The sequence below is a fragment of the Geotrypetes seraphini genome, chromosome 5 (genome assembly GCF_902459505.1).
Source record: "Geotrypetes seraphini chromosome 5, aGeoSer1.1, whole genome shotgun sequence".
Classification (NCBI taxonomy): Eukaryota; Metazoa; Chordata; class Amphibia; order Gymnophiona; family Dermophiidae; genus Geotrypetes; species Geotrypetes seraphini.
Genome location: NC_047088.1, coordinates 17,922,848 through 17,946,190, shown reverse-complemented (window position 1 = coordinate 17,946,190; position 23,343 = coordinate 17,922,848). Strand labels below are relative to the sequence as shown.

At 42.9% G+C, this 23,343-nt stretch overlaps 1 protein-coding gene across 1 annotated transcript in view; it reads right to left on the bottom strand.

Moving 5' to 3' along the window:
- Positions 1-1,736: 1,736 nt before the first annotated feature.
- The window catches only part of TRPC5 (transient receptor potential cation channel subfamily C member 5), a 127,404-nt gene continuing 105,797 nt past the window's right edge, over positions 1,737-23,343 (bottom strand). The window contains exons 7-10 of the mRNA XM_033946055.1: positions 9,510-9,716; positions 9,271-9,312; positions 7,754-7,843; positions 1,737-2,459 (exon numbers count right to left, since the gene is read on the bottom strand). Coding sequence (XP_033801946.1) covers positions 1,737-2,459; positions 7,754-7,843; positions 9,271-9,312; positions 9,510-9,716 — 1,062 coding nt within the window. The remainder of the gene's footprint in view (positions 2,460-7,753; positions 7,844-9,270; positions 9,313-9,509; positions 9,717-23,343) is intronic.

Sequence of the window (23,343 nt, the reverse complement as noted above, 5' to 3'; positions counted from 1 at the left end):
ACTATTCCACAGGTATCATATATAGAATATGGCCCTGTGTGTAGAAATGTATAAAATGCAAATGAGTGCACACTTACCCATAAAAGTGGCAACAGGACACACAAGGGGTGCATACATGGGCGGGGCATAGACAGGACATGGGCGGGGCATAGACAGGACATGGGTGGGGCATAGACAGGACATGGGTGGGGCTACCACTTATGCTCATAAACTGCTAGAACACTGTCCATTATGCGCTTTCCAGCCACATTCACATGACCACAGTTCCGCCATGTCTATGGTTGGTATATCTGTGGGCTTGAAGCCATAAGGCCCATCGATACCTGGTCATGCTGAGATTCTGTAACAAAACCTGGATCCCCAGATGCCATTATAGATTAGGCTCTCCTCGCATATTATCGGGGCATCTAAATAGGGGTCTCCATGTACAGAACTATCCTAGTAATGGTAATGGACAGAAGAAAGAAGCTTCGGGCCTGATTCAGACCTTGAGTTGCCTCTTGGGTGTTCTCTTGTCACAACCTTCCCCCCCCCTCTCCCCCCCACCACAGAAAAGCAGCATATGAAGCATCTAATAAAAGAGAAACATTCCCTCTGAGAATAAGATTGGTAGCAGGTGTGATAGAAAGAGAACACCCTTTCTTCTGATGTGTTTCAAGCACTTTTTGCATGTCTATTTAGGCTGGTTTCTTTTATAGCTCCCCAGACTTTAAGACTCAACGTTTTAAGTCCTAAACTCCAAACCACCCTGGTAAAAAAACGGTAAAAACACTGTTGTTGCTAATACATAAATCTAGTGATGGAAACTGCCACAGGAAAGTTGATGAGCTCTTGAGGATAACTGAGGTTCATCAGCAGATCCTCAGGGGTTTGCGTTAACCTAGACCAAGAAAAGGGTGGCCAATGCTTAATGTGACCATTAATTTTTTTCTTCAAAATGGGACATTCCTCCCGCCCCGCCTGCACCGCCGCGCCTCTCCCCCCTGCTGACCCTTCCATCTCTCCCCCGCCAACCGCGAGACCGAAATACGTCGGCAGCAATCTAGACAGGCTGCGTCGCTTATCCCGCCCGGGCGTTCCTCTGCCACATCACTGGTGATGTCATCAGCAACGTGGCAAACGGAACACCCCGGCGAGGGAAGGCAGCATGCCTGTCTGGATTGCTGCCGATGTTGCCGTTTGTTACAAGGTATTTCGATGGAAGAGGCAGTGTGGGGAAGAGGGGGCAGTGGGTGGGGCGGGGAAGCATTGCTGCCAGCAACTAGGACTTATTTTTTTTTTGGGGGGGGGATAGGGCTTATATTAAGACCTACCCCCAAGATCATGCTAGGGCTTATTTTCAGGGTAGGTCTTATTTTTGGGATAACACGGTAAGTGGGTTGCTCTCTTTCTGAAAACGGGACATTTTGGCATTCCGAAGCTGTGCTTGGGGGACAACGGGACAGGCTACGTAATAACGGGATGGTCCCGTTCAAAACGGGACGTGTGGTCACGTTACCAATGCTATGACACACCGGTCTGCAACTCTACAGGCTAATATCATTACTTTAATGCCAAAATAGGTAATAGATCAGCACCCATCAGTAGGAAATGGATATGAAAAATGGGAAAACAATGGCCATAAATAAGGTCTGAATAATTGGAACGCCATACTTGTTTCTAGAGAGAGAGTTTGATCTTCTGTGATCCTACCTAGTGACAAAAGCTACCTAGATCCTACGAGTCCTTTGCTCTACTTATAGTCTTGTTGTGACCTGATCTTCCTGTCCGTCTTTCCACTGGGTGATGAGCAAATCACAGGTCTCGCCCCACGAGTCAAACACATCCTCTGTGGACTCTATAAGTTTGGAATTGGAGGAGCACACACTGGAAGCACAGTGAAGAGAGTTAGTACAAACCGGAGGGCATTCGTTGCTCTGTCCAGTAATGCTCCCGTCGCAGCCTACCTCATTGAGGTGAAATTCACTCTTACAGGCTTCTGTTTCTTTGTCCGTCTGAGAATGCTTAAAATCCTGCCACATGCAATGCGGCTGAATAAGTCCATCAGAAATGGTATACACTGGGTCTGAATTTGGTTCAGGCACATGTCCGTTCATTTTGGAGAACAGGAGACCCAGTCTTTTAAAGGACTCCTTTTTGGAAGTGGACAGTCTCTGGAGTCTATTGCCATTTCGGATGAAAGAGCGCTTATTCAATCCATTGCTTTTTGGCTTCTGGCCCCCTATTTCAATCCCAGACATCGTTTTAATTAGAGCTGACACATTGAAGTCTTTCTTCTTGTTTGCTAAGTTAAATGAAACATTCTTTGCTTTGGCTCGTTCCCCGGTACTCTCGTCGTTCATGTCGTCTTTCTGGGAAACCTCCGTACTGCTGGTGGAGTAGCTTCTCCGTGGTGGTTTGCGGTTTCCCAAGAGGTCAAGAACTTCGTAACGAAAACTGGAAATGTCCTGCTTCAGTTCCTAAAACATGGAATTTAAAAAAAAAAATGTGTTAGGGTTATCTGTTATCAATGTTATCTAGCAACTCCACGTCCCCTGAGACAAAGTTAAAAAAAAAACCAACCAAATATTAAAATGTACAAATATACAGCGCTATGAAAAGTTTTGCATCACCTTCTCATAAAATGAACTTTTTAGGAAGGTGGGCTAGTATGGAAAATTCTTTTCCAAGATTCCAAGGCAAGGCACATGCTCTTAATATTAAAAATTCAACGGTGCATTCTTTCTGACTATAAATTTCTATCAAAATCTTTGCTCTGAGGGAATATGTCTATATTGCTATCGTGCAGTATAAATGAATGAAAGTTAAACAATGCAGCTACTTGTTAGCCACATCTCTTCTAGGAATTCATTTTTATTTGTCATGGTAGCCTTGAAAAGGGGCTGTTTGAACAGGCTGGGCTTGTAATTGTTTTTTTGTTTTTTTTTAATCTTTATTCATTTCCAATCTTAAATCAAGTACAATATTGATATTTATCAATTAAGCATTCAAATACACTTGAAATCCTATAATTGATCATCATAATATATTACATTACATTACGGATTTCTATTCCGCCTATACCTTGCAGTTCAAGGCGGATTACAAAAGATTTGACTGGACATTTTCCAGTGAAGGTCCAATTTTTTTTTTTTTTTTTAACAGAGGAGAGATAGCTGGATGGAATCCTAGGGGAACTTAGGGGTTGGATAGTAAACTGACAGTGCCGAACTGTGTGATATAGACAAATAGAATACAGTTAGAGTAGGTAAGATTACCATCTATTTTAGGGGTCTGTTTGCTTGGAAGGTGTTTAGGTGGGTTATTTGGGGGAAAATTATCCGGAGGTAGGTGAATTATCCGGAGGTAGGTGAAGAGGGGTTAAGATATTTGGATGAATTTTTTGAAAAGCAGGGTTTTGATTTCTTTTCGGAATGTTTTGAAGTCGTCCGATGTTGTCGGCAGATTGGAGATGGAATGGTTGAGTTTTGCTGCTTGGGTTGCCAGAAGGTTGTCAAACGTTTTCTTGCGTTGTGCGCCTTTGAGTGGGGGAAAGGCACACAAAATGATTTGTTTCAATTATAATCAAAAATACCCCCCCCCCCCTCTTAATGTCTTAAAATTTTATACAGGGAAGAATATTTTTAATCTTTACAATAATCTATTAATGGCCTCCACACATCTTGAAATGTGTTATAATTTCCTTTTTGGATAAGGATAAGGTGAGCAGTGATGGGGTGGTGGAGGACATAGGGGAGGTAAAAGGAAGGGAGAATGGACAGGGGAGCAGGCAAGGGAAAAAAGAAAGAAAGAAAAAAAGAAAAAAAGACAAAAAAACAGAAAGTGGCTAAGGAGAGAGAAAAAAATAAATAAAGACAGACACATACACATATAATCTAGCACCTGTTAATGTAACGGGCTATAAGACTAGTTTTATATATATGGCATACAGAGTTCCACCAAAAACAATAATTAAGTCTATTCCAATTCTTCCAATTGTAAGTGATCTGTTGAATGGCAACTCCAGTTAAAATGAGCAATAACTTGTTATTATTAGATGAGATTTGGGCTTGTAATTCTTAATTGGCCAGCCTTTGTTCTTTTTATCTGTCATTGAGTGCACCAGCTTCAGGCGTTCTTCTTGTGCTATGACATGGTTCCAGGCAGCATTTGGAGACTCAATAAGCTCTCTTTTATTCCCTGGCGGTCTCTTAGCTTGTATTTCCAGTGAACCTTATGCCATAAATTCTCAACTAAAATAAAAAAGAGGCAAACAATCTCAACCTAATTAGAAAATATTCCACAGGTTAAACCGCTACCGCGCCTTTGTAAAAGGACCCCTAAGTGTCTCTTGACGTAGGGAAAGGAGACGTTTTCTTTGCTCTTGAGTTGTCTTAGCGACATCAGGATATATCCATATTTTCTGATCTCCAAACAATTTTTGAGAATTTTTCAAATATAATTTCAAGATCATATTAACTTCCTGTTCAAACACGAAAGAGACCCACAGAGTAGCTCTATCGGTATCTGCTGTTAATGTTTGTTCAAGTAAAACAGATACGTTAACAAAGTCAATCTGATTCTCTTTTCCGCTCTTTTTTTTCTTCTTCAGTTTGAGGCATCTTTTTAGTCGGAAGGTAAAAGATTTTATTAATTGGAGGTATATTGTTTGAGGAAATTTTTAAATTTTCAATCAAGTACCTTTTAAGAAAATCTAGAGGTAATACTGCCGGGGACAGTGGAAAATTAAAAAAGCGAAGCTTTAAATGTCGGTTGAAATTTTCAATCTGTTCTAATTTCCTATGTATTAAGTTGGGCGTTAATTTGCCTGAATGGGGAGCTATCTATTCATTATGAATGCCCCCTTACCGAATCTGGAGTTTTTCTTCACAAAGAAAGCCTTTGCACGAGGATTAACCTTTTCTTATCGTGTGTCCCGGATGACGGGACATTCCAAAAATGACATAGACAGTGGATAAACAGTCTGTATGGACTAATAAAGAGCCAGGAACACAACATATTTGAATTTACAGACTTATGACTTATTTATATTTATGCGCAGCGGCCTCAAAGAAGGCGAACAGAATGCTGGGCATTATCAAAAAAGGAATCACTACCAGAACCAAAGAAGTTATCTTGCCGTTATATCGGGCGATGGTGCGCCCTTATCAGGAGTACTGCGTTCAATACTGGTCGCCGTACCTTAAGAAAGATATGGCGAGACTTGAGAGTCCAAAGAAGAGCAACGAAAATGATAAAGGGCATGGAAAACCTTCCATATGGCGAGAGGCTGGAGAAACTGGGGCTCTTTTCCCTGGAAAAACGGAGACTTAGAGGGGACATGATAGAAACTTACAAGATCATAAAAGGTGTAGAGAGGGACAGATTCTTCAGACTGGCAGGGGAAACAAGAACAAGAGGGCACTCAAGAAAATTGAAGGGAGACAGATTCAGAACAAACGCTAGGAAGTTCTTCTTCACTCAGAGGGTGGTGGATGCCTGGAATGCACTTCCAGAGGAGGTGGTGGAGCAGAGTACGATTTCGGGTTTCAAGAAGGGGTTGGACAGGTTCCTGAAGGAAAAGGGGATTGAGGGATATAGATAGAGGGGGTACTATACAGGTCAAAATGTCTTCAAAAGAGGATCATTTGCAGGTCACTGACCTGGGGGGCCGCCGCGAGAGCGGACTGCTGGGCACGATGGACCTGTGGTCTGACTCGGCAGAGGCGATGCTTATGTTCTTAGGTTCTTAATAACCGTAAATGATAACGGTGCATAATACAAAACTTTGCTACAATAATTACGATTGGAACCGGCGTAACGTAAAATTTATTACGCTAGGATCAGGTTAACTAAGGGCTCCTTTTACAAAGGTGCGCTAGCATTTTTAACGCACGCCCCCGATTGGTGCACGCTAGCTGAAAATCTACCGAGCTCCTGCTCATGTAGCTCAGCGCCGAAAGAACTCGTGGCAGCCGGTTGGCAGCAGGGCAGGAACTTGGAAAGTTCGCTCCTGCCCACTGCACCTCCACCGCGGATCGCTAAGATGAGGTACCTATGAGTATAGGGCAGGGAGGGAGGCGGGGGCAGAGCCTGGCTGCGGAAGTGGCGGCGGCCTTAAAAAAAAAATTCTGAGAAGGGGCATCGACCCGAATATAAACCGGGACCCCCATTTTTGGTCCAATTTTTTGGCCTCAAAATCCCGATTTATATTCGAGTATATACGGCAATTCTTCTTGAGCCAAGTGGAAATCTATCTCCTGTATATGTGACTTTGAATTGTTTTCACCTTTCTAGTAAAACAATTTATTTTCATGATCACTTAACGTGTTGTTGTTTTTTTGTGTGTTTTTTTTTTTTAATCATGTTGATTGAAATCCCTCTATATGAACGTGGATGGGACCAATGGGCAAATCTTGAAATGTGGAAATATTTTGATTTTCCCAGACTCCTTTAAGCTAGGAAAGAGTGGAACATTTAGCTCTGGACCTATCAAAGATGCTGACATTCAAAACTTTATGAACTGGAGCCCATGTTCTGCAGGTGGAAACCAGGATCTATTATCTAAAGTTAATTCAAACAGTAATGGAAACAACATAAGAACATAAGCAATGCCTCCGTTGGGTCAGACCTGAGGTCCATCGTGCCCAGCAGTCCGCTCACGCAGCAGCCCAACAGGTCCAGGACCTGTGCAGTAATCCTCTATCTATACCCCTCTATCCCCTTTCCCAGCAGGAAATTGTCCAATCCTTACTTGAACCCCAGTACCGTACTTTGCCCTATTACGTCCTCTGGAAGCGCATTCCAGGTGTCCACCACACGCTGGGTAAAGAAGAACTTCCTAGCATTGGTTTTGAATCTGTCCCCCTTCAACTTTTCCGAATACCCTCTTGTTCTTATATTTTTTGAAAGTTTGAAGAATCTGTCCCTCTCTACTCTCTCTATGCCCTTCATGATCTTGTAAGTCTCTATCAAATCCCCTCTAAGTCTCCTCTTCTCCAGGAAAAAGAGTCCCAGTTTCTCCAATCTTTCTCTATCTCTCTCTCTCTATTTCTGTCTCTCTCCCTTTCTCTCTCTTTTTCTTTCTATCTCTCTCTCTGTCTTCCTTTCTCTCTCTCTTTCTGTCCCTCTCTACTCTCTCTATGCCCTTCATGATCTTGTAAGTCTCTATCATATCCCCTCTAAGTCTCCTCTTCTCCAGGAAAAAGAGTCCCAGTTTCTCCAATCTTTCTCTATCTCTCTCTCTCTCTTTCTATTTCTGTGTCTCTCCCTTTCTCTCTCTCTCTCTCTTTCTATTTCTCTCTGTCTCCCTTTCTGTCCCTCTCTACTCTCTCTCTATGCCTTTCATGATCTTGTAAGTCTCTATCATATCCCCTCTAAGTTTCCTCTTCTCCAGGGAAAAGAGTCTCAGTTTCTCCAATCTTTCTCTATCTATCTCTCTCTCTCCCTTTCTCTCTCTCTCTCTATTTCTGTGTCTCTCCCTTTCTCTCTCTCTTGCTTTCTCTCTCTCTATTTCTCTCTGTCTCCCTTTCTCTCTTTCTGTCCCTCTCTACTCTTTCTATGTCCTTCATGATCTTGTAGGTCTCTATCATATCCCCTCTAAGTCTCCTCTTCTCCAGGGAAAAGAGACCCAGTTTCTCCAATCTCTCAGCATATGAAAGGTTTTCCATCTCTTTTATCAGATGTGTCGCTCTCCTCTGAACCCTCTCGAGTAACGCCATGTCCTTCTTAAGGTACGGAGACCAATATTAGAGCTTATTTAATAGTGGAATACCTTGAAATTTTCTTCTGTGAGTCCCTCGTTGGTTTTTGAATTTCTTATCATTGCAGCAACATACCGTTTCACTAAATTTCGGATGACTTCCTGAAACAGAGAGAGAAAAAAATCATCAATCCAAAACCCACCTCTCCGCCCAATATTTTTAACGTAATCATTTCACTAAATGTTAAATGATTTCTTAAAATAGAGAGGGGAAAAAAACCTCATATTACTTCACGAAAGAATCATCAGTTCACACCCCACCACCCCATATAGTATTTTTAACAATTTTATTTCTTTAAAACATGTCTATATAATCATATACCAATTAAAACTGTTCACTGCAGTTTAAATAGGGGTGGGGGTGGGGGTTTGTTATCAAGGTACCGTGAAAGACAAGGTTTATCACACCTTGAATTACCGAAGGAATCGACAAATGGCAGTATCACAGACTGCTGACTTCCTGGTAAATGAATTACGCTGCTTTCTGGCCACCTCACAAGCAGCGTTATTCCAGCAGTGAGGGAGAATCAGTCCTCAAAGCTGTGGTCCAATGATCTCAGGCCACATCATCTAGGGGCTGCACTGCTGTCCTTCCCACCCCCCAATGATCACCTATCCCTGCCAATCAAGGCCCTTCCCAGCACCCCCCCTAAAAAAAAACTATAGTCTTATCTCATTCCCTGGTGTTTTAGTGGGTCCTTGAGCAGGAGTGATCTCCAGTCACTCTGGCTCTTCTGAATCCATCGCTCAAAATGGCACCCCAGTGCCAGTCTCGTGGTATTACTGCTAGGGCTCATGTTTCCATATAGGTACTGTGAGCCTACTGATAGAGGTGCCATTTTGTGTGATGGCACTGGGACAGCAAGAGCGACTGGCGATTGTACCTGTCCAGAGACCTACAAAACAAGCAGGGAATGAAGTACGATTGCTGGGGTGGGGCAGGGGGTCCTTTGGGGGGTCGAAGGACCTGCTCAGTGGGGGGACTTGAATAAGGGAGGTGATCTTGATGAAGGGGCTTGCTCAGCAGGAGGGTCCTGCATGGGAGGCTCTGATGAGAAGGATGGGTAATCACTGGAGGGAAATAGCGAGGGGGGGACCTGGAAGTGATGCTTGGGAGTATCAGGCCATGGCTTTGCAGCCCAATGCGCCTGGCATGATAAAATAACTGGGGTTATTTTATCATCATATTAGGGCTATAACATGCTCACTGCAAATTGCATTAAGGAATTTACATACTCATGAGCTGCTTTACATGTATTTGCATCTCATTACTATGTAGCAAGAGGTAACTTATTTAGCACTGCTTTACAGCAATAAACCCACTGTCCTTTAAATCATAACAGATACACCTGTCAATGAAGATTTATAAAGACTTGTGAATTCATGCATGTTTTATTGCAGAATCAGCTGAAATCTCTGAGGCTATTGCAATCAAGGTACAGCAAGCAGCAACTTGGAAATCGTCTCCATTCTGAATCAAATGCACGAAGCAGGCAATAAATATCTTAATGTACTGAAGAGACCGTTACCTGGTAATGCTGATTCTGAATCAGGTTGTCAGCATGCCGTTCCTGAAATCAGAAACATATGAGTATTATATACCCATCACTGATGTCACTGTTCCAAAAAAAAAAAAAAAAAAACAAAGCCCGTATAAGCTCGTAAGAAAATCGCTATAGATAAAAAAGCAGATAAAACTTTCATATGCAAGCTGATATTAAGAAATATTATTTGGAAAAGAGCTAGTTAGAAAAATAAACGGGCTTACCGTGAACGTTTTCAGGTTTTCGTGCTTCTTCTGCTCATCTTCCACATCCTTGACTGGACATAGCTGCTTGTGGATCCACTTGCAGAGGTACCAGATTGACTTGGGGCTGGCAATAATGTTAAAAGGAGGTGGTAGAGTTCCGCCTTCGTCAAAATAACTCATCCACAGCTTAGTTCGGGCAAACTTCCATTCGATGTCGGCATGATCCTAGAGAAGATGACACAGACCAGGTCAGTTCAGGGAAGACTAACGGGCAAAGTGAGTTGCTGGAAGGATCGGCGCTGCGAGAGGGTGACTGGAAATAAGTCCCAGGTGAGAGGTCGAGGAAAACCATCTTAGTGAGTGAGATGGGAAGTTGTCAAATCGAAAGCAACAGCAGCCTGCCTGGGAACAGGTTTTGTCACAGGGTGTTAAGAACAATCTCTAGTGTTATGTGAATATTATATTATCTTTGTTGACTTTCAATTGAATTTAGGATTCACTCTGCTCTAAGGACAATATATCGCTAAGCACCCTTAGTCCTGTGTGCAATTTTGATTGCCGTATCTCAAAAAAGATAATAATAATAATAATAACAGTTTATATACTGCAGTACCGTGAAGTTCTATGCGGTTTACAAAAGACTAAAGGAAGGTTCAAATTGATTGAACTTAAAAGAGGTGAAAGAAAGTGGTTAATAGGTCAAAAGAACCGCTATTAGGAGAAAGAGATGAATGGGTCAACTCTCTAGATACTTAAGGAACAGATATGTTTTTAGGCGCTTCCTGAATTCCTTATAAGTAGTGGGCGAAAGCAATTGTTCTAGATCTTTACCCCATAATGCTGCCTGATGTGAGAGAAGGTGTTCATGGTGTTTTTTCAGTTTACATTAGAGAATGACACGGTGGCAAAATTCATCACCGTCCCCGTCCCCGCGGATAACCGTGGGAAATAATCCCATGCCATTTTCTAGTGTCTATCTCAACTTCAGTCCTTCTACATCAGCATTCTTCAAAGCAAAGCTTGCGGGTCAGTGGTTGTGGCCATTCATACTCTGATTCTTATGTGAGCCAAGGATAATGAAGCCATTGTGACATCACTGATGTGATTGGCTCTTAGGGACTGGTGGAATGAGGCATTATGACATCACAATATCTGCTCTGGATACCAGAGACTGTCATTCTGTAGTGTCTGTTTCAACCTCGGTCCTTCTACACCAGCATTCTTCAAAGCAAAGCTTGAGGGTCAGTGGTTGTGGCCATTCATACTCTGATTCTTCCCTCTCTCCTTAAAGAATGACATGAAGATGGTTTCCCGCGGTTATCCGCGGGAACGGGAATGGTGATGAATTTTGTCACCGTGTCATTCTCTAGTTTACATCCTCTGACTGGGGGGAAAACGAAGTTCGAATGTGAGCTTCTTTTGTGTCTGTTGGCTGAGAAAGAGAAAAGGTCAGTTAAGTATTTAGGGGCTAGTCCGTATAGTCCTTTAAAGCAGAGGTAGGCGAACTTAAACTTTACGCGTGCTTCCATCGGTAGCCAGTGCAACTGCCGGCAGTAAGGTGTCACATGATCAAATTTCTTCAGCCCGAAGATTAGTCTGACCGCTGCATTTTGCATTAATTGTAAACGTCGCATATTCTTTTGGGAAATTGCTAAATAGGCGATGTTACAGTAATCAAGTTGACTCAGTACGAGGGATTGTACCAGGATTCTGAATGCTGATGTATCAAAAGATATAGCGATCAACGAAACTGATAAAAAGGATGGGATGACTTCCATATGAGGAAAGGCCTAAGTGTTCTAGTCCTAGTGACTTGATGAATTACAGACCAAAAAGAAAGTGGTTTTGTGCAAGACTGGAAAGGTCTTCCAGGGTCATCCCATGGTTGTTTTCAATATGTCCAGCTATCTGACTGCAGGTTGCCCTCTTCACCTGGGTCCTTCGATCTTCCCAAACATAATGTCCTCCTTCAATGATCTTTCTCTTCTGATGGTGTGACCACAATAAGACATGAGTCGTAACTTCATCATTTGGGCTCCTGCATGATTTTTTTTGCAAGTCCCATATGCTAACGCAACTTGCAAAAAAGGACCACACACCCCAAAAAACAACATTTAAAAAGCCCTATATACTGCAGTGTTAAATCTGGGTTTAGTACACAGGAAACTCCCATGTTAAAATGCATTAAACCCAGAATTTTAATGAGTTTTAGTAAAAGGGTCCCTTAATCTTCCCTTGCCTCAATTGGAAACCCTTTGGGGACAGGAAAATACCAACTTCACCAGAATATACCTCAGTTTGGGCCTACTTTTGAAAAAGGTACAAACTCAACCCAAAATAAGTAAATTCTAGTCCTGCTGCTAGAACATAATATTCTCGGGTTTCTCCAGTGGCTCTCGAGGACCGGAATTGCCTACCCCTGATCTAGTAAATGGGCACAAGTATAGGGAAGCCAAGCCATTGTGACATCACCGATGAGGTTGGCTCTTAGGCATTGGTGGAATGAGGCATTATGATGTCGTAATACGAAGGGCCACTGAAAAGTTCTCAGCCCAGCCAAGAAGAGAATGATGTGGAGCCATGAAACTTACAAGTTATTCCACGCTTTTCTTGACACTTTTCCTTTCAATGAGGCATCTAGAGGAAAGGAGAATCAGAGGGGGTAAAACCAGGATTGAACCAGCATGTCCTGAAATAATGAAACCAGCTTCTGGCCCAATCAGATATATTTAGGAATGCCAGGTTTTACCTCCTCTTAAAGAAGAATTCATTTCATGTTTCCAGTAAGAAGCCACTCTGCCGATTAGGCTGTGCTTTACAGGGACAAGACCACTGATTCAAGCCCAGAAATACAATGGATACAGTTTGGTATTTTCTATGCTGTGGAAAGCGCAAAGAAGTCGATCTCTATTTGGCTTTTTCTGTTCAAACAGAGGTGGAGAAAACTGGCATTTGATGCTTCTATCTGCACCGCAATTAAAAATCTTGTCAAAGCAAGGTACGATATCTGTGTGATACCGCCAGGGGACACACTGACTGAAAAGTTGCTGACAGTCTCCTGTTTCTTCATGTCGAAGGCAGATAAGACTTTTCCCAATCTTGGAGAGATAACATTATCAGCACGGTCATTCACTGTATCTGATGGAGCTATAGATTCTGTGAAAATGCTTGTTTCACTGCCAGGAAACTCCATCTCGAGTACTCTGCATTGCCTTCTTCTTCCACGTTATAAATAATATGTTGTTCCCTATAAATAATATATCATTTAATCTATGCGAAATAAAGATTTTATTGCTACACGAATATGGTGTTATAGTTCAAAGGGGCTGCAGGTCCCATAATGCATCAGGATAGGAATGTTAGAGACCCAGGATTTGCACAAAATCTCCCTCCTGGATTTGGGTAATTTGCAAAATCAGGCTGACACAGAGTAGGATGCATACAGCTGGTGACAGGGTCCAGTACTACTCGAAAGGATCCAGAGAAGAGCGACTAAAATGGTTAAGGGGCTGGAGGAGCTGCCGTAAAGCGAGAAATTAGAGAAACTGGGCCTCTTCTCCATTGAAAAGAGGAGATTGAGAGGGGACATGATCGAAACATTCAAGATAATGAAGGGAATAGACTTAGTAGATAGGGACAGGTTGTTCACCCTCTCCAAGGTAGGGAGAAAGAGAGGGCACTCTCTAAAGTTGAAAGGGGATAGATTCCGTACAAACGTAAGGAAGTTCTTCACCCAGAGAGTGGTGGAAAACTGGAACGCTCTTCCGGAGGCTGTTATAGGGGAAAACACCCTCCAGGGACTCAAGACAAAGTAGATAAAGACAGGTTGTTCACCCTCTCCAAGGTAGGGAGAACGAGAGGGCACTCTCTAAAGTTGAAAGGGGATAGATTCCGTACAAACGTAAGGAAGTTCTTCTTCACCCAGAGAGTGGTAGAAAACTGGAACGCTCTTCCGGAGGCTGTTATAGGGGAAAACACCCTCCAGGGATTCAAGACAAAGTTGGACAAGTTCATGCTGAACCAGAATGTACGCAGGTAGGGCTAGTCTCAGTTAGGGCGCTGGTCTTTGACCAGAGGGCCGCCGCATGAGCGGATTGCTGGGCACGATGGACTGCTGGACTGACCTAGCAGCGGCAATTTTTATGTTCCCTTATGAAGTGGATAAAATTTTCTTTTTTTTAATAATTTTTTATTCATTTTCACAAATTACATTAAGTGTTAATATTTTCATTCACAGTAACAATAAATACATCACTTATAAACAATCATTGGTATATTACATAGATTCTTATCCCTATCCCTCTCCTATCCCCCCCAACCATATACTCCATTATTGTATGATATATGTAATAATAAAATACCCCCCTCCCTACCTCATAAACTGATAAACATAAGGGAAATAATTTTACTTAATCCTGACAATATTTTGTTAATGGTTTCCATACATCCTGAAATTTCTTAAAATATCCCTTTTGTAACGCAGTAAATCTTTCCATTTTAAAATATCAAAATTTTCAAAAATCTAGCAAATGGGGGAAGGGGTGCTTAGGGCTGGTCTTAGCAGACAGCACACAATCCCTCCTGTCCAAAGAAATGCTCTGCTCCAAAATAAAGAAAAGAGCCTGCTCTGAATAGAAATCTCAGGGTTTGTGGGGTGCTGGCCATGTATATTAAAATCCTGTGTGATCTGGGCATCATGCACTAGAGATATGCATTAAGAACATAAGAATAGCCTTACTCGGTCAGAACCTGCTGCACAGGTACTGGAGGGGGAGAGACATATCGCTTCTGCACCGGTACAAACATCCCTCCAGCGTTGGCAGTCGCTGCACGTTAAACAGGCTGCTTTGCGACTTTCTCCTGCAGTTGAGTCCCTCTGCCGCATTACTAATGATGTCATCAATGATGCGACAGAGATACTCAACGGCAGAAGAAAGCCACAAAGCAGCCTGTTTAGCGTGCTGCGGCTGCCAACGCTGGAGGGAGGTTTGATATCAAAGTCATCTTGCTGGGAGAGTCGCAGAGTCAGCGGGAGTTGGGCTGGGAGGGGAGAGAAGCGTCTGCCTAGGGTGCTTCAGGCGGCAGCAGCGTTTACAATTCGCTGCTGTTACTGGCTTCAGGCCTTCCTCTCTGGCCGGTCCTGCCTACTTCCTGTTTTCATGAAGACAGGACCGGCCAGAGAGAAAGACCTGAAGCCAGCAACAGCAATGAATTGTGAATGCTGCTGCTGACCAATGAAGTAGTTAAATGAGGAAAGGGAGCAGAAGGGGAGAGAATGGCTTGGAGGGAAGGAGGAAGGTATGCCAGACCAAGGCAAAAGGAAGGAGGAGATGGAGAGAGGCCATATGGGACAGAGAGAGAGAGAGGGCGGACCCTGGATGGAAAGAGAAGAGAGGGCAGTGAATGGAAGGCGCAACATAGAGGGTGAACAGTATTCTAGTGGGCTTAATGACTAGTAATTTGAATAATACATTATCCATTAATAACAGGAAAAAAAGAGAAATCTACAATCAAAGTACATAATTTTATCATACATAAATCCTTTTTAAGCCCACAAAAAAAGGGGGAGCAGGATACTAATACAACAAGAAAAAAGAAAAGAAAAGATAAAGGAAAGATTCTCAGCTCACCTAGAACAAGAAAAAGTAAAAGAAAAGATAAAGAAAAAGAAAAAAGAAAAAAATTCTCAGCTCGACCTACGCGAACCTTATATCAATCCTTACTATTATAGGGATACTTGTCTCTTCATAATCTTAGGGATGAAAACAATACAGAAAAAATAAATAATATTATTTCTGCTCACGTGCAACTAAAAATTGTTGTAGTTGAATGGGATCCCAAAAAACATATTCCACATCATGTAACTTAACTAAACATTTACAAGGAAATTTTAAATAAAAAGATGCCTCTAGAGCCAAAACCCTAAGCTTTAACTTCAAAAACTCTTTCCTTCTAAATTGAGTAGCTCTAGATACATCAGGAAAAATCCTAAGTCACCACAGAATTTAGTTAACCTATTTTTAAAGTAAAGTTTCATGATTAACATTTTTTTAAAGAAATACTGGGGTTGCCCAATGCGGAGAATTTTCCAATAAATAATTACTATGTGCCTCAAAAAAAAAAAAAAAGAATCTGCCCAAGAGGTGGATCATCTGGTCGCCACAGAAATTAATTTAACTGAATTTTTGGAAGATTCTCAAGATGCGATCCAGAGTCGATCCACCCTGGTGATAACATGCATGAGCGAGATAGATAAAATGTTAATCATGAAACTTTACCTCATAGCTTTTATAAAGAGTTGCACAATGGTTAAAACAGCTGGTTAAGGTCCTACAAGTTAAGCTTTAGAAACTAGTGGACCTCCTTAACAATGAAAAATTCCAGAGGTTGTTTCGGCTCCAGAAACAAATATGAATTAGACTCAAAAATTACAAAACAACGTGAAGGAAATTTCAAAATAAATGTCCCAGGTAGAGCCAAAACCCTTGGCCTCACAATCAAAAAGCTTTTTCTTCTATCTTGGGTCACTCATAACAAGTCAGGAAAAATTCTTATAATTGAGCCAAACACCCCCCCCCCCCAACCTATCTGGTTTATATGCCGGAAGTATTATTTCAGTATATCCCGCAGTCAAAAGTCAGACATTGATAGACCATTCGCATCAATATACATGATTCAATGTCATTTGTCCTCTTTTATTCCTCACTATATTCTATCAGGGCTTCAGACATGCCATTTGGTCACCACACATTTTCCATGGCTGCCAAATATATCTTTATGGCTATGGCTTCTTCACTAGCCCCACTATATTCGTATTTTCTTCATGTGTTTTATATTTTTTATCAAACTTTTAAAGTGTTATACGCAAAAGTCAATATTAAAAACTTATCTTAATTTTATCTTTTGCTTTTCTTATTTTATCTCATCGGGAAGGGACCCGTCATATCGACATGTTTCGCCGTTAGGCTGCTTCAAGAAAAGTCCCCCCTTTCCAAACTTATCTGTACCATCCCGACCCACAAAGCCTAACAGCGAAACATGTCGATGTGACAGGTCCCTTCCCGATGAGATAAAATAACAAAAGCAAAAGATAAAATTAAGATAAGTTTTTCATATAAATATTAAGTTATTGACTTTTGCATATAACACTTTAAAAGTTTGATAAAAAATATAAAACACATGAAGAAAATACGAATATAGTGGGGCTAGTGAAGAAGCCATAGCCATAAAGATATATTTGGCAGCCATGGAAAATGTGTGGGAAGTATTATTTCAACAGCTAGGCCCACTTTTACGAAGGTGCGCTAAACGCTAAGGCGTGCATGTTAGTCTAATCGGTTTGCGTACCTTCGTAAACGAGAGGGTAAATTATGGTCAGGCTCCAACACAAAAGTGACCAGAAGAGTTGACTTCCATAGATGACTCAAGAAACGGAGTTAAATTCATATGGAAGCCTGCAAGCCTGAACCCGAGTCTCAAGTTGTGTAGAAAAATCTGCAGAGCATTTAGAAAACTGAGGAGACCATACCTAAAAGGCCCTTTCTAGGCTCTAAAATGCTTCATTGGTACCTTTGCCGATAATCCAACACCAGGGTTCTTTCAGAAGGCATCATAGATAACTTCCCCGCTTCAGGGGCCACAACAGAAGATCCCTGAAGAGCTGCCTCAACCAATCCACTTGGCGAGGAAACAGCAGCAGGAGCTCCATCAGCAGAGACAGCTAAGTCAGAGGATATCAGGTCAAAAGTGCGCCGGGACAAAGGCGTGCGCAGACAACTGAGCGCAATGTGGAGCCGCGCGCCAAAGAAAATGACTGTTTTAAAGGGCTCCGACGGGGGTGGGTGGGAGGGGACCGGGGACCCCCTCACACTTTACTTTATACAGATCGTGCCGCGTTGTGGGGGTGTTGTGGGGGGTTTGGGGGGTTTTACTGAAAAGTTCACTTTTTCCCTAAAAAACAGGGAAACAGTTAAGTTTCCAATATAATGAGGGCGCTTACAACCCCCCAAACCCCCCACAACGCCGCCGCGATCTGTATTAAGTAAAGTGGGGGGTTCCCCAACAAAACCCCCCATCGGAGCCCCTAAAAACACTCTTTTTCTTCGGCGCGCGCTTCCGTCTTGCGCTCAGTTATCGGCGCGCGCCTTTGTCTTCGGCAGTTTTGTCTATGAACCAAGTCAGAGGCAGATGCCTCCCACTGCACCACGTTTTCCACTGTTCTTGTACTTCTGGACCACGGGGGCGACAGATGAATCTCAGGGCTTAATGGCGCCCTTTCCAAGCTAAGCTGTGTGATGTTCATAGAGCCACCCAAACTTCAGAGTGTCAAGATATGGTGGAGAAACCCCCCAACAAGAGAGTTGACCCTGATTCCTCCACAAAAGGGAACACGACCAAAGCAAAAAAACCTGTGGAGAGTTGATGTTCAAGATGAAGGCTTTATTAAAACAAATAGATAATCCACATAAAGAGAAGCAACATTCCAGAATCCCAAGGAGTTACAAAAGATTCCGGAACCCCAAAAAGTAGCAACATTCCATGCTACGGATCCAGGGCAAGCAGTGGCTTCCCCCATGTCTTTCTTAATAACAGACTATAGACTTTTCCTCCAGAAAATTGTCCATACCTTTCTTAAAACCCGCTACACTATCCGCTCTTACCACAACCTCTGGCAACGCGTTCCAGAGCTTAACTATTCTCTGAGTGAAAAAAAATTTCCTCCTATTGGTTTTAAAAGTATTTCCCTGTAACTTCATCAAGTGTTCCCTAGTCTTTGTAATTTTTGACGGAGTGAAAAATGGATCCACTTGTACCCGTTCTACTCCACTCAGGATTTTGTAGGCTCCAATCCTATTTTCCCTCAGCCGTCTCTTTTCCAAACTGAAGAGCCCCAACCGTTAGTCTTTCCTCATACAAGAGGAGTCCCATCCCCTTTATCATCTACTAATAATCATTTCTATAGCGCTACTAGACATACGCTGCGCTGTACATCAAAATACAGAAGAGACAGTCCCTGCTCAGAAGAGCTTACAATCTAGTCAAGACAGACAAACCTCTAGTAGTAAAACTGCTTCTCTGCCATGTTTGGGGCAACCTTTTACCCCCAACAAATGGATGATCAGGCTGCATGTGTTCAAATCAGGTGGAAATTTTTAACAAAATTAATTTATAAATTTAAAATGCGCTACGAGTTAAAGGACAAGCAGTTGGAAGTTGAAATGAGGTTCCATAGAAGCAGAAAAGTGTAGGGGGCAGGGGAACAGGAGATGACAAAGAGGGTGGGGGGATGAAGACAAAATTTGAGGCCTACTCTCTTTAGGCTCAAACCCACCCTGAATTAATCATCTGGTTTGAAGAGTACATGCGCTGACACTACTCAAGAACCCAAAACCACCGTAAAGCGGCTGGAAGGAGCCTGGACCCAGAAAGAAAAGGAATCGTCAGTTCACCATCGTTTGCTTTTCTCTCTTCCTTTGTTAACTAAAGGCTATTTAACTCAGCAGTTCGAGATCATTTTAATTCCGCCTGCCAAATCTAAATGAAAGACCAGACAATGCGGTGGGCTGCAACCTCTGTGCTACATCTGGGTATTTTGACTTCGCCGTGTCATTACAGGAGCCCTTGCTGTGCCGTTTTGCTTTACAGAGGGCGCCGAGCCATCACGTTAGCCCGCCGGCTTTGGTTTGCTCAACACAACAAGCATTTACAAAATAAAATTAAAATAACAGGTTTTTGGGAAAAAAAAAACCCAACACAAAACCTGCATGTGCACAGTGTTTTCGCTTCAGTCTGATCATATGCGGCACTGCTGTTTGCTCTTTCGAGCCTCTGAACAAGATGTTAGATTCACAGGCAGAATGCCAAGAAGACTCCAAGCCTGTGGTACAATAAAAGACAAAGAAAAGAATTAATAAAGAATGCTATGTGCTCGTGTTTTGCAAATGGAGACAAGGGTGTACTGAGAGCAGATGCGAACGATTCATTATGTAGTAGCTGTGCAAACAGAAGGTTCATATTGAACGTGCCACCGAGGTCTACAGACATAGCGCGATTACGGTTAAAACCAGCAAAAAATAGCAAGTCGGAAAGTGCCCCCTTGGGGCCGGATTCTATAAAAGGGGATTCAAATCGGGCGCTGGAAAAAAATTGGCGCTAAGTGCTAACAGAATTCCGGAATCTTGGAGGCTGGATGGTGGCTGGCTGACAGTTGAGCTCCCTCCTTTTAAACAACTATATTTCATTTATTTAATTATAAAATCCTCTAAAAGGACATCAACCAAGCAAAAGAAGCATATGGTATATGCATTATGAGAAAAGACCAGCTGTAAATTCTAAACATCAGAAGATACTATGAGCTGTTCGCCTGCTCCTGCCTTTTGCCTGCTCTCACCATAACTGACATCTCTAGGGCTCCCAGGCCACCTCTCTTCCTCCGGGGCTCGGCGTGTGAGCGAGCTCAGCCCCCTAGAAGCAGCCGGGAACCCTCCTGAACTGCGGCAGTTGAGCCGTTCGCCTGCTCCTGTCTTTTGCCTGCTCTCACCGCAGCTAACATCTCCAGGGCTCCCAGGCCACCTCTGTTCCTCCGGGGCTCGGTGTGAGTGCAAGCTCCACTCCCCAGTAGCAGCCGGGAACACTCCGCTAGCTTCGGCCATGAATAGGAGCGACCCCCACGACCACCACCGCCATCGGGAGGCCATGGTTGGTCCGGACGACACAGTCATCGAGGCGCCGCAAACGGTCAGAGGCGCGGGCGGTGCCTGTCCACAAAGGAGACAGATTCAGCGAATTTGGCATGCAGGAGGCGAGTGTGAATGTTTTAGACGAGTTGATGACCAGAGACACTGGATTTGGGGCTTCCGGTTTGCTGACAAGGATCGGATGACATCTGGAGAAGTTTGGCAGCCAAAGCAGTGAAGTCATTTCAAGCTGGACTTCATTCTTGACTGTTTTTGTTTTTTATTTTTCACTTTCTTTTTAGTTTATGATATATTTTAAATCTCATTCATTGTTTTGCCACTTGTTTTTGTTTTTATTTTATTATTTAAATTTCATTTAAATTTCCCCAGAATTCTATAGTTTTAACGGTTCTCCCTTCTGCTTCTATTTCCTATCTCCCCTCTTTTCAACCTTTCAAAGTCCTTTAGATCATTGTAGTCTTATTAGAACGTTTATTTTCTTATTTTTCTCATCTATCTCTATTTTTATTTCTTCATTACTCTACTAATTGTCATTTTCCCAGGTACTTTAGTTAGATTGTGAGCCTTCGGGACAGTAAGGGAATATCTAAGTACCTATTTTACTTATAATTTTAATGCACCTTATTGTCTATTTTCTGTAAACCGCTTAGAATCCTAACGGAATTTAGCGGTATATAAGAAATAAATTACATTACATTACATTAAGTGTGGATCTGGCGCCTAATTAGGGACGCCGGGCATACCCGATGAAAATGATGGTGTCCAAGCTTGGCGTTCTGAGCCAGTGTTCTATGACGACGCTTGTGATTTTACAAAATGCTCCCTTGCTCCTCCCGTGGCCACGCCGCCTTGCGAGATACACGTTATGAGAGTTAGCCGCATTGCCTTACGGCACGTAGCTTCGCGGAGTCCTGATTGGTGCCAATGAATGTCAATCGTGGATGGTTAACTCCTAATTATTGCCACTAATTGGGTGCGTATTTCAGGATCGCATTCAAATTTTAACTTGTAAATGTAGGCAATCTTTATTGAATTCGGAAACTGGGTGACAAGTCTATAACAGTGTGCCAGGAACACACCTCCTCTATAAAGAAACGATCTGTCTAATATGCAGCGGTATTTAGTCGGCCAGGAACAGCTTCTAGTTGGCTAAATACTGTTAAGCTGGCTAACTGCCAATATCCAGTGGGAGACAATGGCTATTTCCCGCTGAATGTCCCGGACAGCAGATTTGCTGGTCACTGTCTAAGTCACACGACATACCCAGATAGTGCTAATATTCATTGGCTGATAACTAAGTCTAGCGGACAGATAGACCTGCCTATAAGAACATAAGAGCACAATAATTGCTATACTGGGACAGAACGAAGGTCCATCAGGCCCAGCATCCCACAGTGGCCAACCCAGGTCCCAAGTACCTGGCAGAAACCCAAAGAGTAGCAACATTCCAGAGCTGAGATTGTGATGTCATAATGCCTCATTCCACCAAGGCCTAAGAGCCAACCTCAGCAGTGATGTCACAATGGCTTGATTACTTAGCTCACATAAGAAGATAAGAACTGCCATTCTGGGACAGACTGAAGGTCCATCAAGCCCAGCATCCTGTTTCCAACAGTGGCCAACCCATGTCCCAAGTATCTGGCAGAAACCCAAAGAGTAGCAACATTCTAGAGCTGAGATTGTGATGTCATAATGCCTCATTCCACCAAGACCTAAGAGCCAACCTCAGCAGTGATGTCACAATGGATTGGTTGTCCTATACTTGGCTCACCTAAGAACATACTGAGATATACTGGAGGTCCATCATGCCCAGTATCCTGTTTCCAAAAGTGGCCAGCCCAGGTCCCAAATACCTGGCTAGATCCCAAATAGTAAAACAGATTCTATGCTGCTTATCCTAGGAACAAGCAGTGGATTTCCCCAAGCCATCCCAATTAGCTTATTTGATCTCCCAGGACACTTGGCTTGAAGGACCTTCGGTCTGTCCCAGTATGACAATTCTTAAGTTCTTATGCTCTTACTTCTGCATATTAAGGTTGGCTGATACAACACTTGAATGCTATAAGTTACGTGACTGGTACATTCTTGTTTCTGTACCACAAATCTCCCAGCTCCATACACTGCTGGACATCCACAGTCATACGGATGTGTGCCATGTTTTGAGAAAATTAGTTTTCTTCCCTTTTATTGCTTGATACACTGCCTTTCCAACCGTAAAGTAAAACAAAGCAATTTACCTATGATATAAAATGTGCAAAGGAAATACAGAATTGATTCAAAACCCTGCATAAAAAAAGGAGGTAGGAGGGAGAAAGAGGGGGGAGGGAAGGATGAAAGAAACAAATGGATGGATTGATACAGAAAGCATGAGGAAGTGGTGAGGTTTAACGAAATGAGCGTTACAGGAACATAAGAACATATGAATTGCTGCTGGGTTAGACCAGTGGGCCATCGTGCCCAGCAGTCCGCTCCCGCAGTGGCCCCCCAAGTCAAAGACCAGTGCTCCAAATGAGTCCAGTCTCACCAGTTCAGCAGGAACTTGTCTAACTTTGTCTTGAGTCCCTGGAGGGTGTTTCCCCTATAACAGCCTCTGGAAGAGCGTTCCAGTTTTCTACCACTCTCTGGGTGAAGAAGAACTTCCTTACGTTTGTACGGAATCGATCCCCTTTTAACTTTAGAGAGTGCCCTCTTGTTCTTTCTACCTTGGAGAGGGTGAACAACCTGTCTTTATCTACTACAGGGGTCTTCAAAGTCCCTCCTCGAGGGCTGCAATCCAGTCGGGTTTTCAGGATTTCCCCAATGAATATGCATGAGATCTATGTGCATGCACTGCTTTCAATGCATATTCATTGGGGAAATCCTGAAAATCCGACTGGATTCGTCCCTCAAGGAGGGACTTTGAAGACCCCTGATCTACTAAGTCTATTGAACCAGGGGTCTCAAAGTCCTTCCTTGAGGGCCGCAATCCAGTCGGGTTTTCAGGATTTCTCCAATGAATATGCATGAGATCTATTAGCATACAATGAAAGCAGTGCATGCAAATAGATCTCATGCATATTCATTGGGGAAATCCTGAAAACCCGACTGGATTGCGGCCCTCGAGGAGGGACTTTGAGATCCCACTCTATTCCCTTCATTATCTTGAGGTAAAATTG